This window comes from Neomonachus schauinslandi, chromosome 8 (assembly GCF_002201575.2).
Source record: "Neomonachus schauinslandi chromosome 8, ASM220157v2, whole genome shotgun sequence".
Classification (NCBI taxonomy): domain Eukaryota; kingdom Metazoa; phylum Chordata; class Mammalia; order Carnivora; family Phocidae; genus Neomonachus; species Neomonachus schauinslandi.
In genome coordinates this window covers 40,588,812-40,614,262 of record NC_058410.1, presented here as the reverse complement: position 1 = coordinate 40,614,262, position 25,451 = coordinate 40,588,812, and the positions used below count along the sequence as shown (strand labels likewise).

The following is a 25,451-nucleotide window of genomic DNA, read 5'->3' as shown; positions in this document are numbered from 1 at the left end:
CACTTTCAGTAGGGACAAAATCTGGTCAGGTCTCAGAGGCAGTGACAAGCTGAACTTGGCAGAGATTAGATTGGCGGTCATGTAAGCTATCTACTCTAAAGGATCTGAGTCTCTTCCTTTTCATGGATTAGTAGATAGTATGAAAGGGGGGAAATTAACAAAAGAAAAGAGCTGGGGATATTTTTAGGGCTATCATGAAAGTGGAACTTTTTTTTGGAAAATGGAACTTTAAGGAGAGGAATCAAATGTCTAGAGACTGTGGAGGAGTGATCTATCTGCATTTCGTTCTAGCCTGTTAACCATTTGGTGTGTTCATTCTCCTAAAATGCTTTCATCACTGTATTTCCTTGCTCAGGCCTTTTGCAAGGCTCTTACTGCTGACAGAATGTGGCCTTATGCTCTGACCGGCCTTGGCTTTACTTCTTGAACTTTACACATATAACTTACTATTCAACTCAGAACTTTTATGTTATTTGGACTGATCATCTTGTCTACTGCTAGAACTTACCTCCCCTCCCCCCAATCATTCCTTCTCTATTATTGCTAATGTTATAACTTATTCTTCCCTCCATTCTCTCCTTTCCAAGTCCTAACCATTCTTCAGTGACTGATATGTGTTGGATAGCTTCATCAAGACTTTTTGTTTCATCTTTATGTGTTTGCGTGTGCATGTGCGTGCATCCATGCACACACACGATTTTCTCCTTTTTCTTCTTAGGATGACGCCCACCATCCATTAGTATTATAAATAATGGATTGTATCTGATATGCTGCTATTTGATATTGTTCTTTTCTTTTAGATTGTAAGCTCCTAGAGAGCAGGAATAGTGTCTTCATCTTGTATTCTTCATGATATCAGTTATTTCTTAGATGCTCAATAAATCCTTATGGAATGAATGAAGCTTATGACTTAAAAGTTATGTCTGTAAACTGGCTGGACTGAGGCATGCAGTAAGCAGTGGTCTTAGCATTTACGTCTTCTGTTGCTAGGTGAGGTGAAAACCAACAAGGAGGTATGCCGTTTGGTCAGAGGGCTCTGTTTGAGGTGTAATTTAGGAGCCACCGTCATAGAGCAGATTCTATAAATTTCTCACATAATTAGCAGTGAAGGCTTACTGTCAGGGCTAGGAACTTGGTCCTGGGTGCCACTTAAAGCCAAAGGCATTTAGAGAGAAAATAATAAGGAAATGAAGGAGAGGAGAAGTTGGGCAAACCACTCTTTGTCTTAAGTGATTTGCCTCAGTGTTTTATAGAGAAGTTCTTTCAGCAGCTGATGCATGGGCTAGCTTGCTCCGCTTTTGTATGTTTTTCTTTCTGCTTTCCTGCTTTTCTCTTTCAAACTGTTTTACTGTATGAAAACTTCCTAGTGCAGGAGCTACATCTCTTCACCCAACATGGCTGTATAAAAATTTTGAACACACAGTTAATTCTTTTTTAATATTTTTTAAACTTATCATCTTTCTTGTTTGGTCTTTCAGCTTTTCACTAGTTCTGTGCAGATGAATCCCACAGATTACATCAATAATACAAAAGTAAGTTTTAATTCATGTTGCTCAGGACCCATAGCTGTAAGAATCTGAAAAAAAGTCCTAGTAAGTAGAGAGCAGTATCACTCCCAGTTACAAAAAGCATTTTGTATTCTTACCTTATATGTGTGATCAAGATAGTAAAATTCTAGATGAAAAAATAGCTTTTGGTTATGGGGTGAGTCATTGCCCAGTTCTACAGGCACCTGTTTGATTAACTATCAGTACGAAATGAGCCCTCAAAGTGCTGGGAGATCAGCTGACTTAAACTTGGCATGTTCAGGTGTATCACTGAAATAAATTATTAAAATATTATTTCTTCATGTTTTATGTGCTTCAGTTTACATTCTTACTCCTTCTGTAAACAGCTCAGCATTTTTTATTGGAAATTCACTGGTACCCATATTCTTAAATAAGTTCCTTCATTTTATTAGCATGCCATAAAAGCTCAGGGATTTGAACTAATTTGTACTAATTGTAGGTAAGGCAAGTTGAAACGATGAAGTATGGATTTTGGACTTTTTTTTTTAAAGTAATGGTTTTGTTATTTTCCTAGTTCCAGTTGGGATTAGCAAATGTTGACAGGAAATTCTTTAGAACTGGTTTTTAATGAGTAATAAGGACAATTTGACATTGTTAAGAGCAAGTGATTAGAATCATTCTATTACTTTGTATATAGCTTAAAAGGTGTTTTTACAATAGGTGTATACTCTGTTTATCTTGCATTTATACCAAACTGTTCAATCTATTTTTTTATTGAATACAAAGGTGTAAATCAAGTCCTCTGAAATTTGTACAGATTCTAGATTAGTGAATTTAAAATTTTATTTTGGTTTTTGTTCTTTGTCGTCTAAAAATGAACACTTAGATATAAGTGATTAGAGTGAGGGGGTAGAATTTTTCTAATGTCATGTGTGAGGATAGCCTGACCAGATTTTCTACATATTCAAAGTTACAGCCTGGGTAACTTAGAGTTGAAAGAATTTGTGAGTTTTTGAATTAAAAAGTTGATTATACATTGAATATTTGGATTTTTTTTTAAGTAAATAACACCTGAATTTTTTTTTTTTTAAGATTTTATTTATTTATTTGACAGAGAGAGACACAGCGAGAGAGGGAACACAAGCGGGGGAGTGGGAGAGGGAGAAGCAGGCCTCCTGCAGAGCGGGGAGCCCGATGCAGGGCTCGATCCCAGGACCCTGGGATCATGACCTGAGCCGAAAGCAGACGCTTAACGACTGAGCCACCCAGGCGCCCCGAATATTTGGATAATTTTTATCGGGTTAGCATACTTTTTATAAAAAGGCCAGTTGGTAAACACTTTGAGTTTTGCAGGCCATATGTTCTCTGTCACAGCTACTTAACACTGTAATTGTAGTGCAACAGCAGCCGTAGACAATACGTAAAAGAACGAGTGTGGCTGTGCTTCAGGAAAACTTTATTTACAAAAACAGGCAGCATGCTGAATTTGGCGTGTGGACCACAGTTTGCCTGGATTTATATTGTAAGTTTGTATGGATCACCTCAACACACTGGGTTTCAGTAAATATGGTATTATTAAATGTTAGGTCTTAAGGTGAATGAACCCATATCATGCATTCATTTAGTGAATGTGCTACACTGTTTATTGCTACACATTGAATCATTCTTTATTCTTGGATTATCCTCTCTATTCCAAAACCAATAGCTTAATTACAGTTCTAAGGAATAGCAGTTAAACAGCAAATTGCATATTGTTTTATAGTGCTATAAAAAGAAAATGACTTTTCATTATAGTTCTAAAATCTAGATTAATGTTTTCAAATAATTGGCACATCAGCTGTCATTCCCTTGCTCATGACAAGTATTGTATTAACATAGATTACAACACTTTTTTTCTAATAAATCAGGATACTTGTACTCTTTAGTAGTAGAGCCATCTAAGTGGTCACTACTAATGAATAAGAATTTGTACGGGAGATGAATCCCCTTTGTCATCCTGGTTCTCATATGTTTTAGAATAACAGTGGCATCCTTGAAAACTGCCTATTTTAAAAAGTAAAAAATAATGATGGTATTATTGCATTAATGTTTGTTTATTGCGATTGCTAAATCAGAAATGTTTTTATGTACATTTTTGGAAAGGTTTAGTTTATTATATCTTGGGGCCATTATTTCTGAATCTGGAAACTTGCACTGCTTCATTTTATGATGAATATCAGGGGAATCATAGGAATTAGTATGTTTTTTACACCGTATATACTTAACGAGCATGCAAGTGTCTGGGACTTAAAGCTATTTAGGGAAAATTGTGAACCTCAGCACCTCAGTTTGAACATCTTTGAAAAGAGCACTGAAGAACTAAACAGCATTAAAGGTTTAATCCCCTTTACAATCAGATGTGAGGAGAGAAGACTGGTTCAAAGAAGCAATTTAAATGACAGAAAAGAACTTGAAAGGGTCTCAAAAAGGAATTGAAGAAACTTCACCTCAACTTTGAGGCTTCCAAATACAGAAATAATAGTTTTAAGGATATCACCATGTCATCCTGAGCTACTCTAAATATGTTCACTTATGCTAAGTATTCTGTTTGTGAGTGAAGAGAAATGAATAATACATACATTTAATCAAAACTGTTTGTGTTTAATTGATTAAAGATTGAAACCAGCCATCTTTGATTCATTCCCATCTTTTACCTGTAACAAATTCTGTCTGTTCTTTTGAAATGCCCCCTCTTTTCATATTTAACTGTCATCTTAGTTTAGGTTCTTTGTTTCAGCCACTGATGATAGCAATAGTTTTCTTAACCGGTCTTAACCAGTCTTACCTATTCAAATCTCTTTCTCTCTCTAGTTCATCTTTCCTGGTGCTCCCCTTTCCCCTTTATTTCAGATAATATACCAATATTCACATACTGTACCAGTTTTTTTTTTTTTAATTTTTTGCTATTTTTAGGAATATATAAAATGTGAAACAAGTATTTTTTATATTATTTTTTCTCTTTTAGTCTGAGAATAAAGGATTAGAAACTACCAAGAACAATGTAGTTCAGCCAGTTTCAGAAGAGGGAAGAAAATCTAAACCCAAAACAGGTAGGTATAAATGTAGTATTAGCTTTTACAGATTTTTAAAATTAAGAGTACTACATAGAAACTAATGTGAGCCAAGGAAAGTCTTTGCCATACTTAACAATTGAACACAGAATGTACTGTTCTCAGTTCTATGCATAATGTATCAAGGTTTCAGCTTATAGAAAAAATTAAATTGGTGAGGTACTAGTTCTTTCTTTTTTTTTTTTTAATTTAACTTTAGGAGAACTGAAAGAACTCTCTTAATTGTTGAATAAAAGACTTAACTCTTCTGACTAGTACATTTTAAAATTTACTGACACAAAGTATCATATCTCTTGTTTGGGTGTATAAGGGTCGTGATTGCATATATGCACAGCTGTTTCCATTTTTTCCACCTTCAGCTTGAACTCTGTAAAAGCTGGTGATAAAAGAGCATTTTTCTAATCTTTATTATAGATAAGCAGCTTATCCAGTACACTGCCTTTCCACTTCTTGCATTCCTCGATGGGAACCCTGCTTCTACTGTTGAACAGGGGAGTACAGCATCATCAGAAGTTATGTCCTCTGTAGATAAACCCATAGAAGTTGATGAGCTTCTGGATAGCAGCCTAGATCCAGAGCCAACCCAGAGTAAGCTTGTTCGCCTGGAGCCATTGACTGAAGCCGAAGCTAGTGAAGCCACACTGTTTTATTTATGTGAACTTGCTCCTGCACCTCTGGATAGTGATATGCCACTTTTAGATAGCTAAATCCCCAAGAAGTGGACTCTACATGTATATATTCATCAAAATGATGAACTATTTATTTTAAAGTATCATTTGGTACTTTTTTTTGTAAATTGCTTTGTTTTGTTTAATCAGATACTGTGGAATCAAAAGCACCTTTTGCTTTTCTCACTTACACACTCTTGCAAAGCTTTCAGATGTTACTCGGCTACGTAGGTACACAGAATTTAATGCACATTGTTGGCATTATCTTTAAGTTGGCTTCAAATGGCCATTTTTCTCCAGTTGTAGTAACTTGGATTTCTTTTTTACATATATGCCCATTAACCCCAGTTAAACTTTTGTTTGTTTTACTTGTTTGATGCTGTCTGTTTGCATTGAGTGTAAGTCACTAGAACTAATGGTAAAACTCTTAAACCTTTGTCTGTTCCAGTTACTTTTATCAAATATTTTTCACTTGGCTTATTTTTAAAACTGGGAACATAAAGTGCCTGTATCTTGTAAAACTTCATTTGTCTCTCTTGTTCAGAGAAGTTCATTCATGTTCAAAGGAAAGGCAAAGTATACATGAGTGCTTGCTGTCAGATAGGGCTCCAGCTCCATACACATAAAAAGAAGGGGGATGGGATGGCGTCAGCCCCATCCATCTCGTTGGACTAGTTTTAAGTAAAAGTTTTCTGATTTGTTTGTGTTTTTTTTTTGAACCATACTATTTAGTAAAATAAATATAATGAATGTTGCGTACTAGTGTCTGTTATGTGTCTTCTTTAGAGGTGACACCCACATGTAAAAATTTTTCCTTTTTATAGGAAGTAGACTTTAATTGTAAACTGTCTGTTGTCCATTATTGAGTCACATCAAGATCTTTGTGCCTCATCTTGAGATAGACTGTGTATTACAAGAAGGAAGGAACATAGAGGTCTCTAAACTTAATGTGTTTTAAAGTTCTTCTGTGTTAAAAATTATATTGGCTTGCTTTCTATATTTCTAATAAAGGACTAAGAGAATTATGCCTCTCATTGTCCCAAATGAGATAACATTATCACTGGATGCCCCCCAGAGACCTGTAATTTTTGCCCCTAGAGAAGATGAAACAGTAACACTTCCTCCCTTTGGAATAGTTGCTCAGTAGGCTTATAGAGGCGTAATGCAAGGCAGGCCCCTCTTTTATCAAGTTGAATTCTACCTTCAGGCAGAAGGCTGGAAGCAGAGCAGTTTATATCTGAATATTTTATAGGGCCATTTAATGAGTAATTACAAATTTGGCCTTCCTCTTGGCCATATTCTGTCTCTCTATATCCTGGAATTTCTCTTTCTATGATGTAAATATTCAAAGTAAAGCCTAGCAGAGAGAGAGAGAGAGGAAACCCTTCCTTCGCAGATCTTAAAACATTTGGCTCTGACAGTGGCATCTTGGTGAACTAATTCAAGTCCCTAGAAGTTAGTTTCTACATAAGCTATAGAGGTCACTTTCTTAGAGGTTGTTAAAGTGAGAACAAGAATTTAGAGGCTGAAAGAGAGAACTTTAGAGATTATTCCCTTCTCTTCTTCAGTGTGGTGGAATATGATTAAGTTTCTTCTCCTGGGGGACATTTTGGGGCTTTAGAAGTCTTGTAAAAATCTTGAAAAACTTAATACCTTCTAGTACTTTTTTAAGTTGAATTTAAAAATTTTCATCTTTGGGCGCCTGGGTGGCTCAGTTGGTTAGGCGACTGCCTTCGGCTCAGGTCATGATCCTGGAGTCCCGGGATCAAGTCCCGCATCGGGCTCCCTGCTCAGCGGGGAGTCTGCCTCTCCCTCTGACCCTCCCCCTTCTCATGTGCTCTCTCTCTCTCTCAAATAAATAAATAAAATCTTTAAAAATTTTCATCTTTAGTTGGAAGGAATTTAGGGTATTGTTAATACTACCACTTAAAAATAAAATTGTTAGTTTAAAAATAGTTATATGCTTTTTAAAATGTATCTAAAGGAATCTAAATACCATATTGATTTGATATCCGTCATCATCCATTCCACTTCTCCCAAGAATTTTATCCTACTTTTATTATGTGTGAAAGTTATACATCAAAGATACTGTCACACTTCTCTGCAACTAAATTTGAAATTGTTTCCTATAACCTTAAGATTCTAAGCATTAAAGAAGTTTGTGGCCAATTACACACAGTTCATCAAAACAGTATAATTATCCAAACCATTTTCTCTGTCATGCAGTTAGATTATTTCTACTCGTAAACAGGGTGGCTGTGTAACTGAATTCTGATAAATAAATTGGAAGTGATGTACAGAACTTCCAGGTCTGGTCTGTGAAAACCTCCCCTCTGCAATCCTCCTTGCTCTTTTACCCCTCCACTAGCCTGATGCAGAGGAGTATGTGGCTTCTGAGTATACACACAAGAAGGAAGAAATTTGGCTTCCTGAATCACTGCTTAGAAGAGAGCCACCATCAATCTTGGACACCTATTGTAGACTTCAGGTGAGTGGAGAATAAACTATGTTCTGCCTTTGGATTTTTTTTTTTTTTTTTTTGGGTTGATCTTAGTGTTCACTAATACTCAAATTCTAGCAGACATTAAACAGTAAAATTTTATCAGAAATAACATTTTTAGTGAACAGGTCTCAATGGGGGGGGGGAAGAGTACTTCTCCAATTTTTTTGTATCTGAGGGTGAAGGTTATCACTGTAAGAGCATCAGTTTCATTCCTTTTTGTTCTCATAAGTGTACAACTCTTAAAAACTTTATTAATTCAAAAAAAAATGGAATTTTGTTATAGCACTATCACTCAGTCCTTTGAACTCCTTCAGAATTATATACTAGAACTATTTTATTTTTTAATGACTTAACAGCTGGTGACTTAATTAGATCATCTTTTGATTCCTTGAAAGTGAAAAAATAGAAACTACCTGAATTGAAACAGGATTTTTTTCCCCGTAGTGTCATTCTTTCTCACCAGTATTTAAAATTTTGTCTTTATGGGGTGTTCGAGATTTTATCCGAAGTGCCTTGGTAAGATTTAGAATGTGTAAGAGGTACATCTTTGTTAAATGTGGAAAGTAATTGTTAAGAGGGACGATGCCTTGATGTCCTTCAGGCATCTTTTCAGGCAGATCCAAGTTCAGGAAGGAGTAATAAGGAAATTGAAGATCTGGAAACTGATTTCTCTAAAAACTCTTGTTTACCAGAGGAAGTCTCTGTACTGTCTGGAAAACAAGTACCACAGTATGAAGACCATTAATTTTGAGACTGCTCCCCCATCTTCATCCCCTTTATAACTTTCTTTCACTTAAGGGGGGGGGCGGTTATAAGTATTGCCATCAGAAATCACGTAGGATAGCTGTATGTTCCCTTAGGGTGTGTCACCTTGTTTTTCATAGGGATGGTATACTCAAGTGATAAAAGGCTTATATGTGAAAACAGTCTTCAGACTGGGAAGATGACAAAATGATATTCATTGTGATGAACATACATAGAATGTTACGTTTAAGAATTAGAGCCTAGGGTGCCTGGGTGGCTCAGTCAGTTAAGTGACTGCCTTCAGCTCAGGTCATGATTCTGGAGTTCCAGGATCTAGTCCCACGTGTCGAGCTCCCTGCTCAGCAGGGAGTCTGCTTCTCCCTCTGACCCTCCCCCATCTCATGCTCTCTCTCTCAAATAAATAAAAATCTTCAAATAAAAAAAAAAAAATTAAGAGCCTAAATATTCATTTCAAGCACATATGAAATATTTTTTGAGAATTGGTTGTATATTAGGCCATAAAATGAACAAATTTCATGAAATTGGTATCAAACAGACTAACTACAATACAAATAAACCAGACCTTTACAGTCCTCAGTACTGGCATCATATTCTGTAGAGTGACCTTCATTTGGATTTCCTGTTTTTCCCATGATTAGACAGGAGTTAATGGGTTTGGGGTAAGAAAGACCACAGGGGTGAAGTGCCATTTTCACCATTTATTTATCCTACTGGTTTTTTCTCTGGAGAATCCTAATAAGGAACAAAAATTTCTCTTTATTTTACATCTTAGAACACAGAAAATCAAGGGTGTAAGAATGGAGCATCTGCCCAGTAAATGGGGATGCTTTCAGAGCTGTTACAGGGCAGTACTAAAGTGTGTTGAGCTGGCCAAGTAGTGACAAGTTTAATATAAAGGAACTACAACACAGAAAAAACGTTAGGTCTTTTAAAAATTGATAAATTGAAGCTCATCAAAATTAAGCACTTTTGCTCTGCAAAAGACCCTGTTCAGATGGAAAGACAAAGATAGACTAGGAGAAAATATTTGCAAACCATTTATCTGATAAAAGATGTGTATCTAGAATATATTAACTCAAAACTCAACAAATTACAATAAAAAACCATCCAGTTACAAAATTGCCAAAAGGCACGAATAGACATTTTACTGAGGACCTATAGATGGCAAAAAAGCAAATGAAGAGATACTCAACATCATTAGCCATTTGGGAAAGGCAAATTAAAACCACAATGAGGGGGGTCTGCCTGCAGCTCAGGTCATGATCTCGGGGTCCTGGGATCGATCCCTGCATCGGGCTCCTTCCTCAGCGGGAAGCCTGCTTCTCCCTCTCCCTGCTGCTGTGCCTACTTGTGTTCTGTCAAATAGATAAAATCTTTAAAAAAAAAAACAACAAACCACAATGAGGGGCGCCTAGGTGGCTCAGTCGTTAAGCGTCTGCCTTCGGCTCAGGTCATGATCCCAGGGTTCTGGGATCGAGCCCCACGTCGGGCTCCCTGCTCAGTGGGAAGCCTGCTTCTCCCTCTCCCACTCCCCTACTTGTGTTCCTGCTCTGCTTAAAAAAAAAACAAAACCAGAATGAGGTAACACAGTATTCCTATCAGAATTGCTAAAATTAGTGACCCCAAATGCTGGCAAGGATGCAAAGAAACCGAATGGTTCATACATTGATAGTGTGAACACTCTGGAAGATGGCAGTTTCTTACAGAACTAATCATTTAACCCACCCACAAGGATTCTTCTCCTAATCCCTGGTTCCAAAGAACCACTGATTCTTTATTTTCATCACTGACAGCATATTATAATAAATGAAATGATACTCTGTGACCTTTTGGGATTGGCTTTTTAATACAGTTGCATACTTCCTTGGAGATCCAGTCAAGTTGTTTGTGTACCAAAAGTTCATTCTTTTATTGTTTAGTAGTCCATGGTATAGATGTACCACTGTGTGTTTAAACATTCACCAGTTGAAGGACTTTTGGGATGTTTCCAGCTTGGGCTATTGCAAATAAAGCAATGAATGTTCTTGTACAGATTGTGTGAACATAAGACTTTTCTGAGTAAATGCCCATAGCCATTGTCTTGCCTGTAATATTGGAGAAATCATACCTTTTTAAATTATTGAATAAAGTACACTAACCCTTGTTAACTCATATGGAATAGAGTACTTCATTACTACTTTTTGTTGTTGAGGGACTTTTTTATGTCATCTTGTGTCAGAAAGCATCCATTTGCAACTTAGGAAAAATGCCTACAGGACACAGATATAGAATATTTATCAAATGAATTAAAAATATTCTCCAAACTAAACTGGCCCATCTACTAAAGGCTCTTTAGGAGAACATCACTTTAATTACCTGAGATCCAATTTCAGGGGTTACTTACAGAGGACCAAAAGGGTGTAACTGCCACCTTTAAAACAATTCAGGTTTTCAGCACACAAATGGACACTTAACCCTGTTTCAGCAGGTTCTTTCATACACAGAGAAAAAAAGTAGGTCTGAGTATTACAGCCACCTAAATTTGAGTTGCTAAAGAATTAATACACCACACACTTTCTCTCAATTCATTTATTTGGAGATAGAACACAGCCATTCAAAATGATGGAACACAGTATCAACACACAGAATAAAGTTGGGGAATTAAGTTTAAGTTGAATTGTTCTCTCTCATTTACATTAATAAATACCTTAAAAGAGGCAAATGTAGATTTTTAAGATTAAGACACTAATAACATGTACAAGTAACTAAGTTTCTAAGTTAACTGTCATACTGCTTGATTTTCAGGTTGAACAATTGTAATTATAATAAACTATATTTCAATTAGATGGCAGCAAATACAAAAGCATTTTAAACCTCTTCTGAACTGTAGAGTGTACTATAAGCAGTTTATATTCTATAGCATTCCATCATTCTCCTGGCCTCAGTTTATGGGTAGAAGGCAAGCTGGACACCAGCAAATCACATAACAAATTATCCACCACTAATGAGGTGTATAACCTATTATGCATGGATTTTGAATATAAGTTATTTTTGAATGCCAAAAGAATGCCAGCTATTTTGGGGAAACTTGGGATTTCCCAGGTTAGTCACTGATTAGCTACAGTTTTCTTCATTTTTAAAATGAAGGATTGGACTAGATTTCACCTAAGTATCTCCTGAGGCTTAGTATATTACAGTTTCGTCCTGTCAAGTTTACCACCTTTGATTTTCAAAATGAACTTTCAAAGTGCCCCTTCTAACCCACGATTACCTTTTTCAAAAGCTTTGTCTAAATCCTTCAGAGTTCCTAACATCTCCATTGAACCTATACTTTTGCAAGTGTTTGTAACGACTAAAACAAAGTTGGTATGTTGGTATGAAAGGCCATCCCTACCCAGGGAAGATTACAGCCTAACTGGGTATTCAAATTAGTAATCCACCACCACCAATCTTTCTATGAAGCCTCTGTCTCTTAATCTCCATCATAATTTACAACTGTTGTCCATCAAACACTCCCTACCTGTATACATTCCTTATCTTCACATCAAGGGAAAAACCTGAAAAGATTTTTCAGACAAGTTGTTTATACAATTTTACAACAGCCACGTTCTTTGCAGTCTCTTGTAGGGCAAGGCATCAAATATTTCAAAAGGCAGCCATACATTTCCTTTTATACTTTCTAAAACAGCTTAGGGACTAGCACAATTTAAAAATCAAACTGTCAGTTTTGTTTTTACTCTTAATTTCACAGGCACAGAGCTAAGGATAAACCTAACAATGTCCACTTTTCCTAACTCACCACCAGACTCCTAAATCTCTCCCTTTGTAATTCATTCTAACACACGTATCAATGTGCATGGCAAGAATACAATGAATAAAATGGCAAGCGATAAAATCTAATTCATGCCAGAACACTGGAGAAGTTACATGGGAAGCACACACATACACAACTTTACAAAAGTTGGGAATACTGTTAATCTCAAGCAATGATCAAAGTGGGACTTTCATGCCAGAAGTCCCGTTCAATCAAAATCACGATTTGTAAGAACAAGTGGTGCCACTAGTGTCCAAACATACAACACAATGCCAATCCAGCTAGAAGAGATTTTCACCCACACTGCTGTCCACTGACTCTTCATCTCACGAGAAGGCTCGTACCTAACATTTAAGAAAAAAATGGAAAGGGTTGGATTATCAGCTATCATGCTACTTATTTAGCTTTACTTCAAAGGTGTTCTTTGTATACAGTTTGTGATAACAGATACACAATTGCTGAGCTAATAATCTGTTGCCCTACTTGCCATACTACTTTAATAGCTAATGTGAAGGTAAAAATCAATTTCCTTTAAAAGAGTAAAGGACATTGGCCTCTGAAGTAGCCCTTTTACTAATACTCAGAGGCTCTTTATGTACAGGTCCTCACTTTCTGAAAGTTTGTTAGGCCACTCTGCTTTTACAAAATACCTACGTGAGTAAGGTAAATGGCTTTTTTCTTAAAAGCAAAATTTCTCTTTGGGTTTCTTTCAGTTAACAAAAACAGGTACTAATATAAGTCTTTCATAAAAATGAAGTAGCGTAATACAAACTATAACAAAGTAGGGGGGAACCTGTATTTTTGGCTTAGTAGTCAGAGATAGCAGAGAAATGGAGTGTGATGCCTGGATAAGTAAGATACTGTTATAAAAAGACTTATCAATCCTAGGGACGCCTGGGTGGCTCAGTCGGTTAAACGTCTGCCTTCGGCTCAGGTCATGATCCCAGGGTCCTGGGATCGAGTCCCGCATCAGGCTCCTTCCTCAGCAGGGAGCCTGCTTCTCCCCCCCGGGGAAAAGGGATTGAAAAAGACTTCTCAATCCTACCCTCTATAGAAAGTATAATCTGTTCAAAGTGTATATATATGGGAACCACTCTCCCACCTTCAGCCTTTTCAGATTTAAGAGATTCAGAATACATCCCAAATTTGTCTACTTTTTGTGCAAATGAAACATACCAAAAATATTTTTCATCTAAAGTTTTGGATTTTTTTTTTTTTTAAGGTTTTTAAGTAATCTTTATACCCACCATGGGGCTCAAACTCACAACCCTGAGATCAAGAGTCACATGCTCCTCTGAGCCAGCCAGGTGCCCCAATCTGAAGTCTTAATGTTTAATATTATCTGACAGCCAAAGCTGTGAATTACTGAACACTACATGGATTCTTAGCACTTAATATGCTGCAGTGTAGGAATTTTAAAAAACACTTATTTTTCAATAGTAAATGCCAGTAAAGTCTGCTCTTAAAATGAAGAATAATCTTTTTTCTACATCTTTTTCTGATATTCAAAGTCCTCTTACAAGTTGTGAAGGGTATTCTGCTTAAAAATTATTAAAAACAACTTTCCAAACCATATAGTTCAACTTGAATCTTAAACTGGATCTCTCAGTAACCATTTTGACAAAATTAGAAATTTTTTGAAAACAAAATAACTACTTTCCTATTACCAGAAAAAGATTTATAAATTGTAAAGTGATAAAAAAGCATAAATTACAGCTACGGAGAGTTCTAAGGATCCAATTTTAGAGTAGCCATATTCTTTATATTAATCTACATTAATGTATTTCTCAATTCTGAAAACTTAAGTGCTTTTAACAATAGTTTGAACAAAACAGAGAAAAAGATTTATCTTACACCATGTCAGGGATTGGTTACAGTGTCAAAAAAATAAAGCATTGTGTTGAATCAACTATTAACATGGTATTTCTGTAAAAAATGTGTTAATTTCATGAAGCTTCCGATTTTAATTTCTTTAAGATTTGGAAGTATTTCAATATTAATGCCAAAGCAAGGAAGGAAAGTCTGCATTTCTCATACTGATCTCATTATTCATTTAGATGTAAATTTTGGAATACATTGGAGGATAAAAAGTACTTCATACCACATGCTTTGCAATGCAATCATGAAAAGCATCCAAATTTCCACATGCACATGAAATATAATTACCTGTACCAGTTGGTAAGGGTCATCATGATATAGAGTGAAGCCAAGAAAAGCATGAAGTGAAAGAAGGAATAACTATAAGTAACACCATCCCTTTCATTATCTACAGCTCGATGAGCATCATCTCCATCCTCCAGTGATCCATCACTTCTGGCTCCACCATCTTCTATTAATGTTGATTCATCACTTGTTAGAGTCAATTTATTAACCTGACTGTTGTTCGAAGTACGGATGCTGCATAAAAGACAGTTAAGGAAGAAAAAAAGAAAAAGGGTATTTAAAAAAAATGATTTTTAAATGAATGGCTAGATTTCTTGTTAAAAAAAAAATCCGCAATTTTTCTTACCTTGAATAAAACACACACAATAAAAAGAGGATCAGTCCTATAATTCCTTGAGCATGCCACCACTGGACAGACTGCCCCTCCTTTGGAACAGTGCTTGTTGTATTGTACCCAATTATGCTTAGTAGACTTGGGTTGCAGTTTGTTTCTGTAATGTAAATTAAGGTCAAATTAAAATGTCAGAACTAGTATAAAAAATAATTTATTTTGGGGGGGCCTAGTTACAGTTTTTTTTTTTTTAACTCTTTATGGCCTTGCATATTCAAAAAATTTTCCAGGAAAAAGGTACAAATATAAGAAAAAAATACTTTGAAACAACCTGTATTTATTGATAATGAGACCTTTTAAACATCATACTGCTAATTTTATAGAAGTGCCCAGAAAAACCAAGTAATTTCATTTTAAACCTCGAGAACTGAGATATTATTAAGCTTTCTACTGATCAAGAAATAGGTGAAATTTAGATGAGCTCTCTTAAGTATAATAAAACTCTAGTACACTTAGGAATAAAATTCAGGTGTTCTAAACGAAAATACAGTGGCTTTTCCTAATATACGTTGTAAGAGAACAACAGTGACTTTATGAAATTTATAAACTTGTCAAAGTATGTTGCTATGTAAGCAAGGTAGCTTACACATAAAATTACCAGTTACTAGAATTTTAACAAATGCTTTGTGGAAATGTCCAAATAACTCTTAATGACCTAATCTGTATTGTTTAACTTTCGTAAGAAAAAGTAAGGTTTGTATTCACTGAAGTACCCAAATGTTTTTCTCTCCCACAAAGCCAGATATATCAACTACCATCTTATTAATGAAACGATCCTTAATTAGGGGAAAAAACAAACAAGAAAAAAAAAATGATTCTTATCTTAGAGCCATTCAGATTAAGAGTAAGCTCTAAAGCAAATTAATAAAATTTTTTTTTCTAACCACTTAACACCTGAACAAAAATAATCTTTCTTTAGTACTAAAAACAGCTTTCCTGGGGCGCCTGGGTGGCTCAGTTGGTTAAGCGACTGCCTTCGGCTCGGGTCGTGATCCTGGAGTCCCCGGATCAAGTCCCGCGTCGGGCTCCCTGCTCGGCAGGGAGTCTGCTTCTCCCTCTGACCCTCCTCCCTCTCATGCTCTCTGTCTCTCATTCTCTCTCTCTCAAATAAATAAATAAAATCTTTAAAAAAAAATAAAAAATAAAAAATAAAAAAATAAATAAAAACAGCTTTCCTCCAACTATTGATAAAGTACCTACTGAGTTTATAAACTTGAAATCAGATTCAGATGACATTTCATAATTTTCTTAAGTAAAAGGGAACATTTTCTTTTCAAAATCAGTAACTAATTTCTCGCTAATCTGTTTCACCCCAAATGATATATATTGGCTTCTAATCTCATGGAATGCAGTGTAACTGGCCTACAGATTCATTAGAAAGCCCAATTACATTCACTTGCAAGGTACTCACAGACAAAAATATCTTCATTAGTAAAAAAAAAAACAACTATACTGCTTAACAATGAATCAAGGAGCATTTTAACAGCTTTTCTTTCTATATATACTATCATAAATACGACTGTACAAATTAGATGTATTTGTTATAACTTTCACATTAATTTCTTATAATTTATTAGTGAAAGAAACAAAGTGAAAAAATACATAGCAGTACATCAAACATGAAAATGGTATTATTTCCATACTGTTTATTCCTCTAGAGGCTTATTTTTCTTTTTTAAAGATTTACTTTAGAAAGAGAAAGCAAGAGCAAGAGAGCATTGGGTGGGAGGTGGGGGTGGGGGTCGGGGGGGAGAGGATCCGAGGGAGAGAAAGGATCTTAAGCAGACTCTCTGCTGAGTGACCAGGGATGATCTCAGGATCCATGAGATCAATGACCTGAGCCATAATCAAGAGTCAGATGCTTAACCCACTAAGCCACCCAGGCACCCCTAGAGGCTTATTTTTTAAATAGCTTAATTTCTCAAAATGACCATCTTTGAAAAAAAAAAAAAAAGTTGTAGAATTCATTAAAAAGAACCCAAGCAAACAAAACATACCCGGTTCATTGGTCATGGCAGACCATGTCAAATACATTGTGTAGACTGTGATTACTGAAGACTGTAACAAACCAGATCTTGGTTGTGATTCCTACAAAGAAAAATTAAGCAAGACGAATAAATATTCTGACATCATTCAAGATTTAGGGAAAACTTAGAAAAATGGAAGTTTCATAAAAACTAATGATATAAAGATCATACTTGGATTTTTGGCAGTATAGACATTACAGAGGCACCAAGGCAGAGGAGCATGTTGACACTGATGAATGCTTTATTTTCTGAACAACTGGCTGGATGAGTATAATAAACAAAGAATAGGATGATAGCAACTAAAGACAGCAGATAATTCAGAGCTGTAGCTGATAACAATGCTGTGAAAGAAATATAAGTGGACAATTAGAATTTATCACGAATATTAGGAATTAGGCATAGGGCCCATTTTAAAAACAATCATTTTATTCAAAATGTATTTTAAGCAACTACCATTGTCAGCATTATGCAGGCTATAAAAGCAGAGAAGAATATTTCTGAACTTTATCACAGTGATTTTATAGTCTTCACACATAGCTCACTATAGTATTTTCAAGGACAGTAAGTTAGGTGACATATTAAATATTTTATTAATAGTAACAGCTCCATTACAAACACATTCACATACATTAGCCATAATTTTCAAAATACAGAAAAATAAAAGGAAACTTAATGCTAAGCCCACTAAACAATGCTTTTCTGCATTAACTAATTATCTTTATTTTTTATTTAAAAATATTTTTTTTAAGTAGTCTCCATGCCTAGTGTGGAGCCCAACACAGGGCTTGAACTCACAACCACGAGATCGAGACCTGAGATGAGATCAAGAGTCCCAACGCATAGCTGAATGAGCCACCCAGGCACCCCTTCACTAATTATCTTTTAAAGATATTTTATTATGTAACAGTAAATCATTATTATTTAATAAGACAACCCAAGTTTCTTCTAGGTAAATTAAAACACATACAATGTGTTTGTTTTTGTGCTAATATGTGCTCAGTATACAGGTGTTTATGCAGATGTGCCTGACGGGATCCACCCAACAAATATTTATTAAATGCCTACAAAGTTCTAAGCACTGATGATACAGCAGGGAACAAAAGAAAAACTCTTGCATTAGATGTGCATTAAAGAATGAGGTGTTCTATAAAAGTGAATTTCCCAAATGACTAAAGCTTATTTCTTTGAATACTAAACTCTATTTTAACCACCGAGATCAAATACCACAAACTAGTTGTGAGAGAAATACCAGACTAGCAGATAACAATGGATATACCTTTCAATCTGATTGAAAACATTTAGCTGAAACTCACATCATTTCACATAAAAATTTAGATTTATGGCTTCTTTTGAAAGAAATCAGAAAAAATTTAAGCAATACTGAGCCCACATTTCCACAAGGCAACTACTATATGAAACTGAGCAACAGCTATGCACACCTTAAATAGGGTCTTCATTACAGTTCTGTTTGCACAAGGACTGACTATGCACTTAACCCAAGTCTCTTCCCTCCTTTTCATCATCTGGGGCAAGCCAATGAATTCTGATCCCTGTTCTGCAGTATAACCACTGGACTCAAGCTCATCATTACAAATAAAACAGTCACACTACTACAAGAATCCCCTTATGTGTTACTGACACAAAAAGGCATCTTTCTACTTATATAAAATGAAATGTTCTAGAGTTGCTTTTCATATTTTTTCTGCATGCTGATGTTTATGAATGCCACTGTTTATTTCTAGCAGTCCTAGTCCCTTTAATATTTTTAACCTGCTCTAGAATAGGAAATTAGGCTGTAAAAAGTACATACTGTCAGCAGTAGCCTTTGCAACATCTGTTTTAGCCATTCAAGGTATTTTGGATTATTTCCTGGCTCTTGGGTATGTTCTAATTGATTCCCTAAAAGCTATCTCAACAAGTAAAGTTGCTGACACAATGTGGTAAGATGCCACTCACAAACTTTTGAAGTAAACACCTCTTCACAAAAACTTACATCATAAAAATCTTGATTTCCCTATAGTCTACATATATGTTCTCACCTTCAGAGTTCATCTATCTTGAAGATGCTTTGTAAGACAAAAGCTTACCTGCATACCAACATCTTGAGTTCCCTTCTTCCATTTTTTTCAACCCATGATTCATTCCATGAATGGGCAAAATCAATAAGTAAGACTAGCTGTATGAGGATGAAGCAAAAGGCACCTGCCATGCCTACATAAAACCACACTGAAAGAAAGAAAAAAACACATACAAATGAGTGGCTGGTTCACTTTTTATTACTTCATCTTCATACAATACATGAAAGGGAGAGTAGTTTTACACAAATGCCTTGATTTTGCCAACTGCGGTTAAAAAAAAAAAGAAAGAAAACAAAATAAAACAAGTAGTGTTACAGTCCCAGGTAACAATTATGTCAGTTTGTTTATAAAACATCAACATCACAAAATTAAGAAAAGATTTATTACCAGTTGTAAAAGTTCCTTCTGGAATGAAGAAAGCCCCAATAATAATAGCAATTGCTGCAGCAAATTTAAAGAACCAAAATCTAAAAGAAATAGAAATATAGTTTACTAATAAATATTCACTCAACAAATAGTTTCATATATGAAATCATTTAAGAGCATCTGAAAAAACACAGTTTATGTGACTGTTTAGGACAGTTTTAGGAAAAGACAGATTTATAACTAATTCACTATGAGAAAATGAGAATATCAGTTCTCTATTCACAGGTTGATTTTAAATAATGAATGGGTATAATGCTAAGTGAAATAAGTCAGAGAAACACAAATACCATATGATTTCACTCATATGTGGAATTTAAGGAAAAAAAACAAATGAACAAAGAAAAGACAAACAAATAAAACCCCCAGACTTTAAATACAGAGAATAAACTAGTGGATGCCAGAGGGGAGGTGGGTGAAATAGATAAAAGGGATTAAGAGTACACGTCTCTTGATGAATGCTGAGAAATATAAAGAATTGTTGTATCATTATATTGTACACCTGAAGCTAATGTTAACACACTGTATGTCAATTTTACATGAATAAGAAGAAATTAAAAATAAGAATGGGGTAATATGTGACAATATAAGGTGCACTGTACAAATGAATAGTTTTACAAACACATGATAAATGCTCCATCCAAAACTGTGATGATAACCCTCCCCCCTCTCATGTACTCTCTCTCATTCTCACTCTCTCAAATAAATAAATAAAATCTAAAAAAAAAAAAAAAACTGTGATGATAACAAAAAACCCAGCTTTTAGGACATCAGCAGCTTGATGGCGAAAGTCCCTATTTTTTGGTTCCCCTGTTTTTAACAACTAATTAGGCATCCATCAACAGAAGTGCCTCTGTGGAAGATGTGAGACCCAGAAACATTTGCCAAGAGACCCAGGAAAAGTCTTCCACACCTGTGTATTTGGTAATAGGCAGACAGACTTTGGTATGGGCTGCAGAACCAATAAACTTCCCTAACCCCTCCCAGACTCTCCCAGTTGGGGAAAACCTACAGTGCCGATGTGGGCAAATACCCATGAACTGGAGACACTTTATAGAAGTCTAGCCCTTCTGAGGTAAGATTCCTGCATGGTGTGTGTGTGTATCGGGGGTTGGGGTGGGGAGATGAGTTTCAGTCAGCAGAGAGAAGAGGAACTCTGTCAGCACCGCCCCTACACCACGGCAATACAGTATGGACACAATCTGGCAGCAACCTCTCCCATGGGGCAAAATGAGAGCTGTGAGTGACAGCTACCCCAACTCTGTGGGACAATTCTGGAGAAACCCATTTCTTTCCAGAAGTACCCAGATTACTGAGGCAGGACCTCCATGACTAAGGGGAGATAGGAGATGGGGAAAGCAGCAGATAAGAATGTCAAAAAGCATTAAAGGAACACAGTTTCTGCCAACTACATTCAGGACTTAAGCAGGAAGTATGTTCACAAGTCTCTGGGAGATCCTCAGCCAAGGATATCTCCGCTGGCTATGTGGGACCCCAAACACCTGGAGTACTAAACCCACACCTCCCACTGGGCTGCCAGTTCTTTGTGCTCCCAAGTGTGGCAGAAAGAGCCAATCCAGTAATAAGAGTGCTCCATGATCTGTAGATAAGGGAGAAACCACAAACTTGAGCCGTACTGCCGCCACCTGGAAACAAAAAGAGTTCCAGTAGCCAGTAAGGTGAGTTTTAAGAAGCAGAGAAGTCATAAAATCTTAAGATTTCTTCCACAAAAGGGAGCAAGAAGTGTGCAGCAAGTGTATAAATACAAGGTCAAAGAGAACCCCAGACACATATAATAGGATCAAGAAGAGTATACCCCATCTGAGGGCAACCAGTAGAACCTGAGATATCTGCTACCTCAAGCAACAACACAAAACTACAGGGAACATGAAAACAAGAAAACATTCCAACACCAAAAGATGATAATCCAACAACTGAGCTCAAAAGCACGGAATCTTGCAATCTAGTGAATAAAGAAAACAGCTGCTTTAAGGAAACTCAATGAGCTACCAGAAAACACAAAAAGACAAAATCGGGAAAAAAAAATACATGAACAAAACAAGAAATTTAGCAAAGCCAGAAACCATAAAAAATGAACCAACATCTGGAGCCGAAGAATTTGATGAAAGAAATGAAAAATGCAAACGAGCACTTGCAGCAGGGTAGATCAAATGTAGGACAGAATCAGCAACCTAGAGAACACAAATTTTGAAATAACCCGATAGCAGTGAACAGAGGAAAAAAGAATGAAAAAGAGTGAAGAAAGCCCATTTGATCTATGGTATCTGAACATCAGAATAATTAGCATTCCAGAGGAGAGAGAAAGAAAGAAGGGGGCAAAGTTTATTTAAAGAAATAACGGAGAATTTCCCAAGCTTGGGAAGTATTATACACCTGAGTTCACAACTCTAAATAGATTATGCTATTATCTCTATGCAAAAGACCTTCTCTAAAACACAAACTGTGAAAGATGGAAGAAAAAGAGAGAATCTTAAAAGCAGCCAGAGAAAAAAGGATCTTGATCTACAAATGATCTTCCACTAAACTATCAGTGGATTTCTCAGCAGAAATTCTACAGGCCAGGAGAGAGGGGAATGACACATTCCAAGTTGTGGAAGAAAAAAACTGCCAGCCAAGAATACTCTATTTACCAGAGTCATCCTTCAGATATGAAAGAGAAATAAAGACTTTCCCAGATAAATAAAAGCTGAGTTCACCACTAATAGACCTACCTTGCAAAAAATGGTCAAAGTTCAAGCTTGAATGAAAAGATGCTAATTAGTAACATGAAAACGTATGAAAGTATGTAACAGACTGGTGAAAATATACAGTAAGGTCTAGGAAACTAATTCTATAATATGGTGACATGTTAATATTTAACTATAAAGGTTAATAAGAAGTATTAAAAAACTATACTAGGTTAATACATAATATAAAAAGTGGTAAACTGTGACATCAAAACTACAAAAGGGAAGGAGTAAATGGATAAGAGCTTTTGTATACAATTGGAGTTAAGTTGCTATCAGCTTAAAATGGACTGTTTTATCTAAAAGATGTTTTATGTAAGCCTCACAGTAACCACAAAGTAAAAACCTACAGTAGATTCACAAAAGAAAAAAGGGAAACAGAAGAACCAGAGAACACCAATTTACAAAAGCAGGCAGAAATGGAGGAAAAAAGAAACAATGGAAATACAGAACCACCAGAAAGCAATGAATAAGAACATTACTAAGGCCTTACATATCAATAATTACCCTAAATGTGTATATACTAAATTTACCAATCAAAAGGCATGGTGTGGCTAGATGGATAAAAAACCAAGACCCAACTATATGCTGCATACAAGACTCACTTCAGATTTAAGGACACTCACAGGCTCCAAATGAAGGGATAATAAAGGATATTCCATGCAATTGGAAAGCAAAAGAAAGTGGGGTTAGCATACCTATATCAAACAAAAAAAACTTTAAGACAAAAAAGGTAACAATGGGATGCCTGGGTGGCTCAGCCGGTTAAGTGTCTACCTTTGGCTCAGGTCATGATCCCAGCGTCCTGGGATCGAGCCCTGCATCAGGCTCCCTGCTCAGTGGGAAGCCCGCTTCTCCCTCTGCCTGCTCTGCCTGCTTGTGCTGACAAATAAATAAAATCTTAAAAAAAAAAAAAAAAAAAAAAAAGGTAACGAGACAAAGAAGGCTGTTATATAATGATAAAGGGGCCAACTCAATTCTCCACAAAGATACAACAATCGTAAATACATAAATTATAAATATAACCCAACATCGGAACACTTAAATATATTAAGCAAATACTAACAGATGTTAAACAGTAGTAGACTTCAGTACCCCACACTTTCAGCAATGGATAAATCCTCCAGACAGAAAATCAACAAGGAAATGCTGGATTTGAACCATATGTTAGGCCAAATGGACCTAACACATATATAGAACATTCCATCCAACAGCAACAGAATATACATTCTTCTTAAGTGCACTCTCCAGTATGAACAGATTATATACCAAGTATTTTTTCCAACTACAACAGAATGAAACTAGAATCAACAAAAGGAAACCTGGAAAATTTCCAAGCATGTGGAAACTAAACAACCCATTCCTGCAAAACCAAGAGATCAAAGAAATCAAAAGAGAAATTATCTCTTAAACAAATGAAAACAGAAACACAACGTAATAAATAAAACATACAGGACACTGCAAAAGCAGTTCTTAGAGGAAGTATATAGTGATAAATGCATATATTAAGAAAACAGAAAGATCTCTAATAACCTTAACTGTATACCTCAAAGACCAGAAAAAAGAGGGCCAAAGTTAGCAGAAGCAGGGAAATAACAAAGATCAGAGTGGAAATAAACATGCTTCAGAACAGAAAAAACATAGATCAACAAAACTAAGAGCTGGTATTTCAAAAAGATAAAACTGACAAACCTTTGGCTAGACTAAAAAAAAAAAAGAATACTCAAAATCAGAAACAAAAGAGAAGACATTACAACTGATACTATGAAAATACATACATTCATAAGAAACTGTTTGAAGGATTGTATGTCAACAAATTGGATAACCAGAAGATAAGGATAAATTCTTAAAAACGTACAACCTATCAAGACTAAATCAAGAAGAAACAGAAAATCCAATTAAAAGATGCGCAAAGGAACTTAGATATTTTTCCAGAGAAGACATACGAATGGCCAACAGGTATATGAAAAGGTGCTCAATATCACTAATCATCTGGGAAATGTAAATCAAAGCCATTATGAGGTATCATCTCACACCTGTTAAAATGAAATGGCTATCATTAAGAAGACAAGAAATAACAATGGTTGACAAGGATGCGTGAAAAGGAAACCCTTGTGCACGGTTGGTGGGAATGGAAACTAGTTCAGCCACTATGAAAAACAGTATAAAGGTTCCTCAAAAAATTAAAAATAGAAAACATCATATGATCTAGCAGTTCCACTTCTAGTTTTATATCCAAAGGAAATGGAAACAGGATACCAGAAAGATGCCTGCTCTCCCATGTTTACTACAGCATTATTCACAATACACAAGATATGAAAACCACCTAAGTGTGTGTCAATGAATGAAGAAACTGTGGTACAGATACACAATGGAATGTTATACAGCCACGAGAAAGAAGCAAACCCTGCCATTTGCAAGGACATATATGAACTACAAAGGCATTGCGCTAAGTGAGATAAGCCAGACAAAGAAAAACAAATACCGTATGGTATCACTCATATGTGCAATCTAAAAAAGCCAAGCTTGTAAAAATTGAGAATAAAATGGTTACCAGAGTATGGGGTACATGGGGGGGGGGGTGGAATTGGGAGATGTCACTAAGAGGAACAAACTTGCAACCAGTAAATAAGTCCTGGAGATCAAATGCACAGCAGAGTGATTATAAGCAGCAAAACTGTACTACAGACTTCAAAGTTGCTAACTATTCTCATCACAAGAAAGAAATAATAACTATGTGACATGACTGAGGTGTTGGCTTCCCCTACAATGGCAATCACACTGCAATATACAAGTGTATGAAATCAACACTTTATATATGCTAAATCTACAATGTTGTATGTTAATTTTATCTCAATTAAAAAGAAAACACATGTAACGAAGATGGTTGTTAAGAGTGCTACATGCATGCTACTTTGACTAGAGTGTTAACTCAGGGAATATTTGTCACAGTCATTCTGTGATGCATTCTGAGAAGTGTTTAAAAATACATTTAATAAATATATTTGTAAAAGTGCAAATAAACAAATACCAATGACTACAAGGACAAAACAAATCAACTGGTCACAGCATATTTTTCACTAATATTTGTATTTGACTTGTTCATCCTTCCTGTCTTCGGTAGCATAATAATAAATAAGCAATAGCAGATACTCAAAAAAAATTTTATTTAATTATGGGGAGAAAAGAACAGATAAAATTCAAAACATTCAAATTAAGTACCAGAAGTGATGCTCTACATTAAGGGGTATTAATAAAAGGGACCCTGAAGTTTC

At 35.7% G+C, this 25,451-nt stretch overlaps 2 protein-coding genes across 3 annotated transcripts in view; one reads left to right on the top strand and one right to left on the bottom strand.

Moving 5' to 3' along the window:
* Positions 1-6,039, top strand: part of HSF2 (heat shock transcription factor 2) — a 33,038-nt gene extending 26,999 nt beyond the window's left edge. The window contains exons 11-13 of one of the 2 annotated variants that reach the window (XM_021693200.2): positions 1,479-1,532; positions 4,513-4,597; positions 5,033-6,039. In XM_021693200.2, the coding sequence (XP_021548875.1) occupies positions 1,479-1,532; positions 4,513-4,597; positions 5,033-5,325 (432 nt within the window). In that variant the 3' untranslated portion in view covers positions 5,326-6,039. The remainder of the gene's footprint in view (positions 1-1,478; positions 1,533-4,512; positions 4,598-5,032) is intronic. The other variant, XM_021693201.2, reaches the window with a different exon arrangement.
* Positions 6,040-11,115: 5,076 nt separating this feature from the next.
* The window catches only part of SERINC1 (serine incorporator 1), a 35,844-nt gene continuing 21,508 nt past the window's right edge, over positions 11,116-25,451 (bottom strand). The window contains 8 exon segments of the mRNA XM_021693337.2: positions 11,116-12,691; positions 14,514-14,744; positions 14,857-15,001; positions 16,899-16,989; positions 17,100-17,269; positions 19,016-19,052; positions 19,054-19,154; positions 19,394-19,473. Coding sequence (XP_021549012.1) covers positions 12,556-12,691; positions 14,514-14,744; positions 14,857-15,001; positions 16,899-16,989; positions 17,100-17,269; positions 19,016-19,052; positions 19,054-19,154; positions 19,394-19,473 — 991 coding nt within the window. The 3' untranslated portion in view covers positions 11,116-12,555.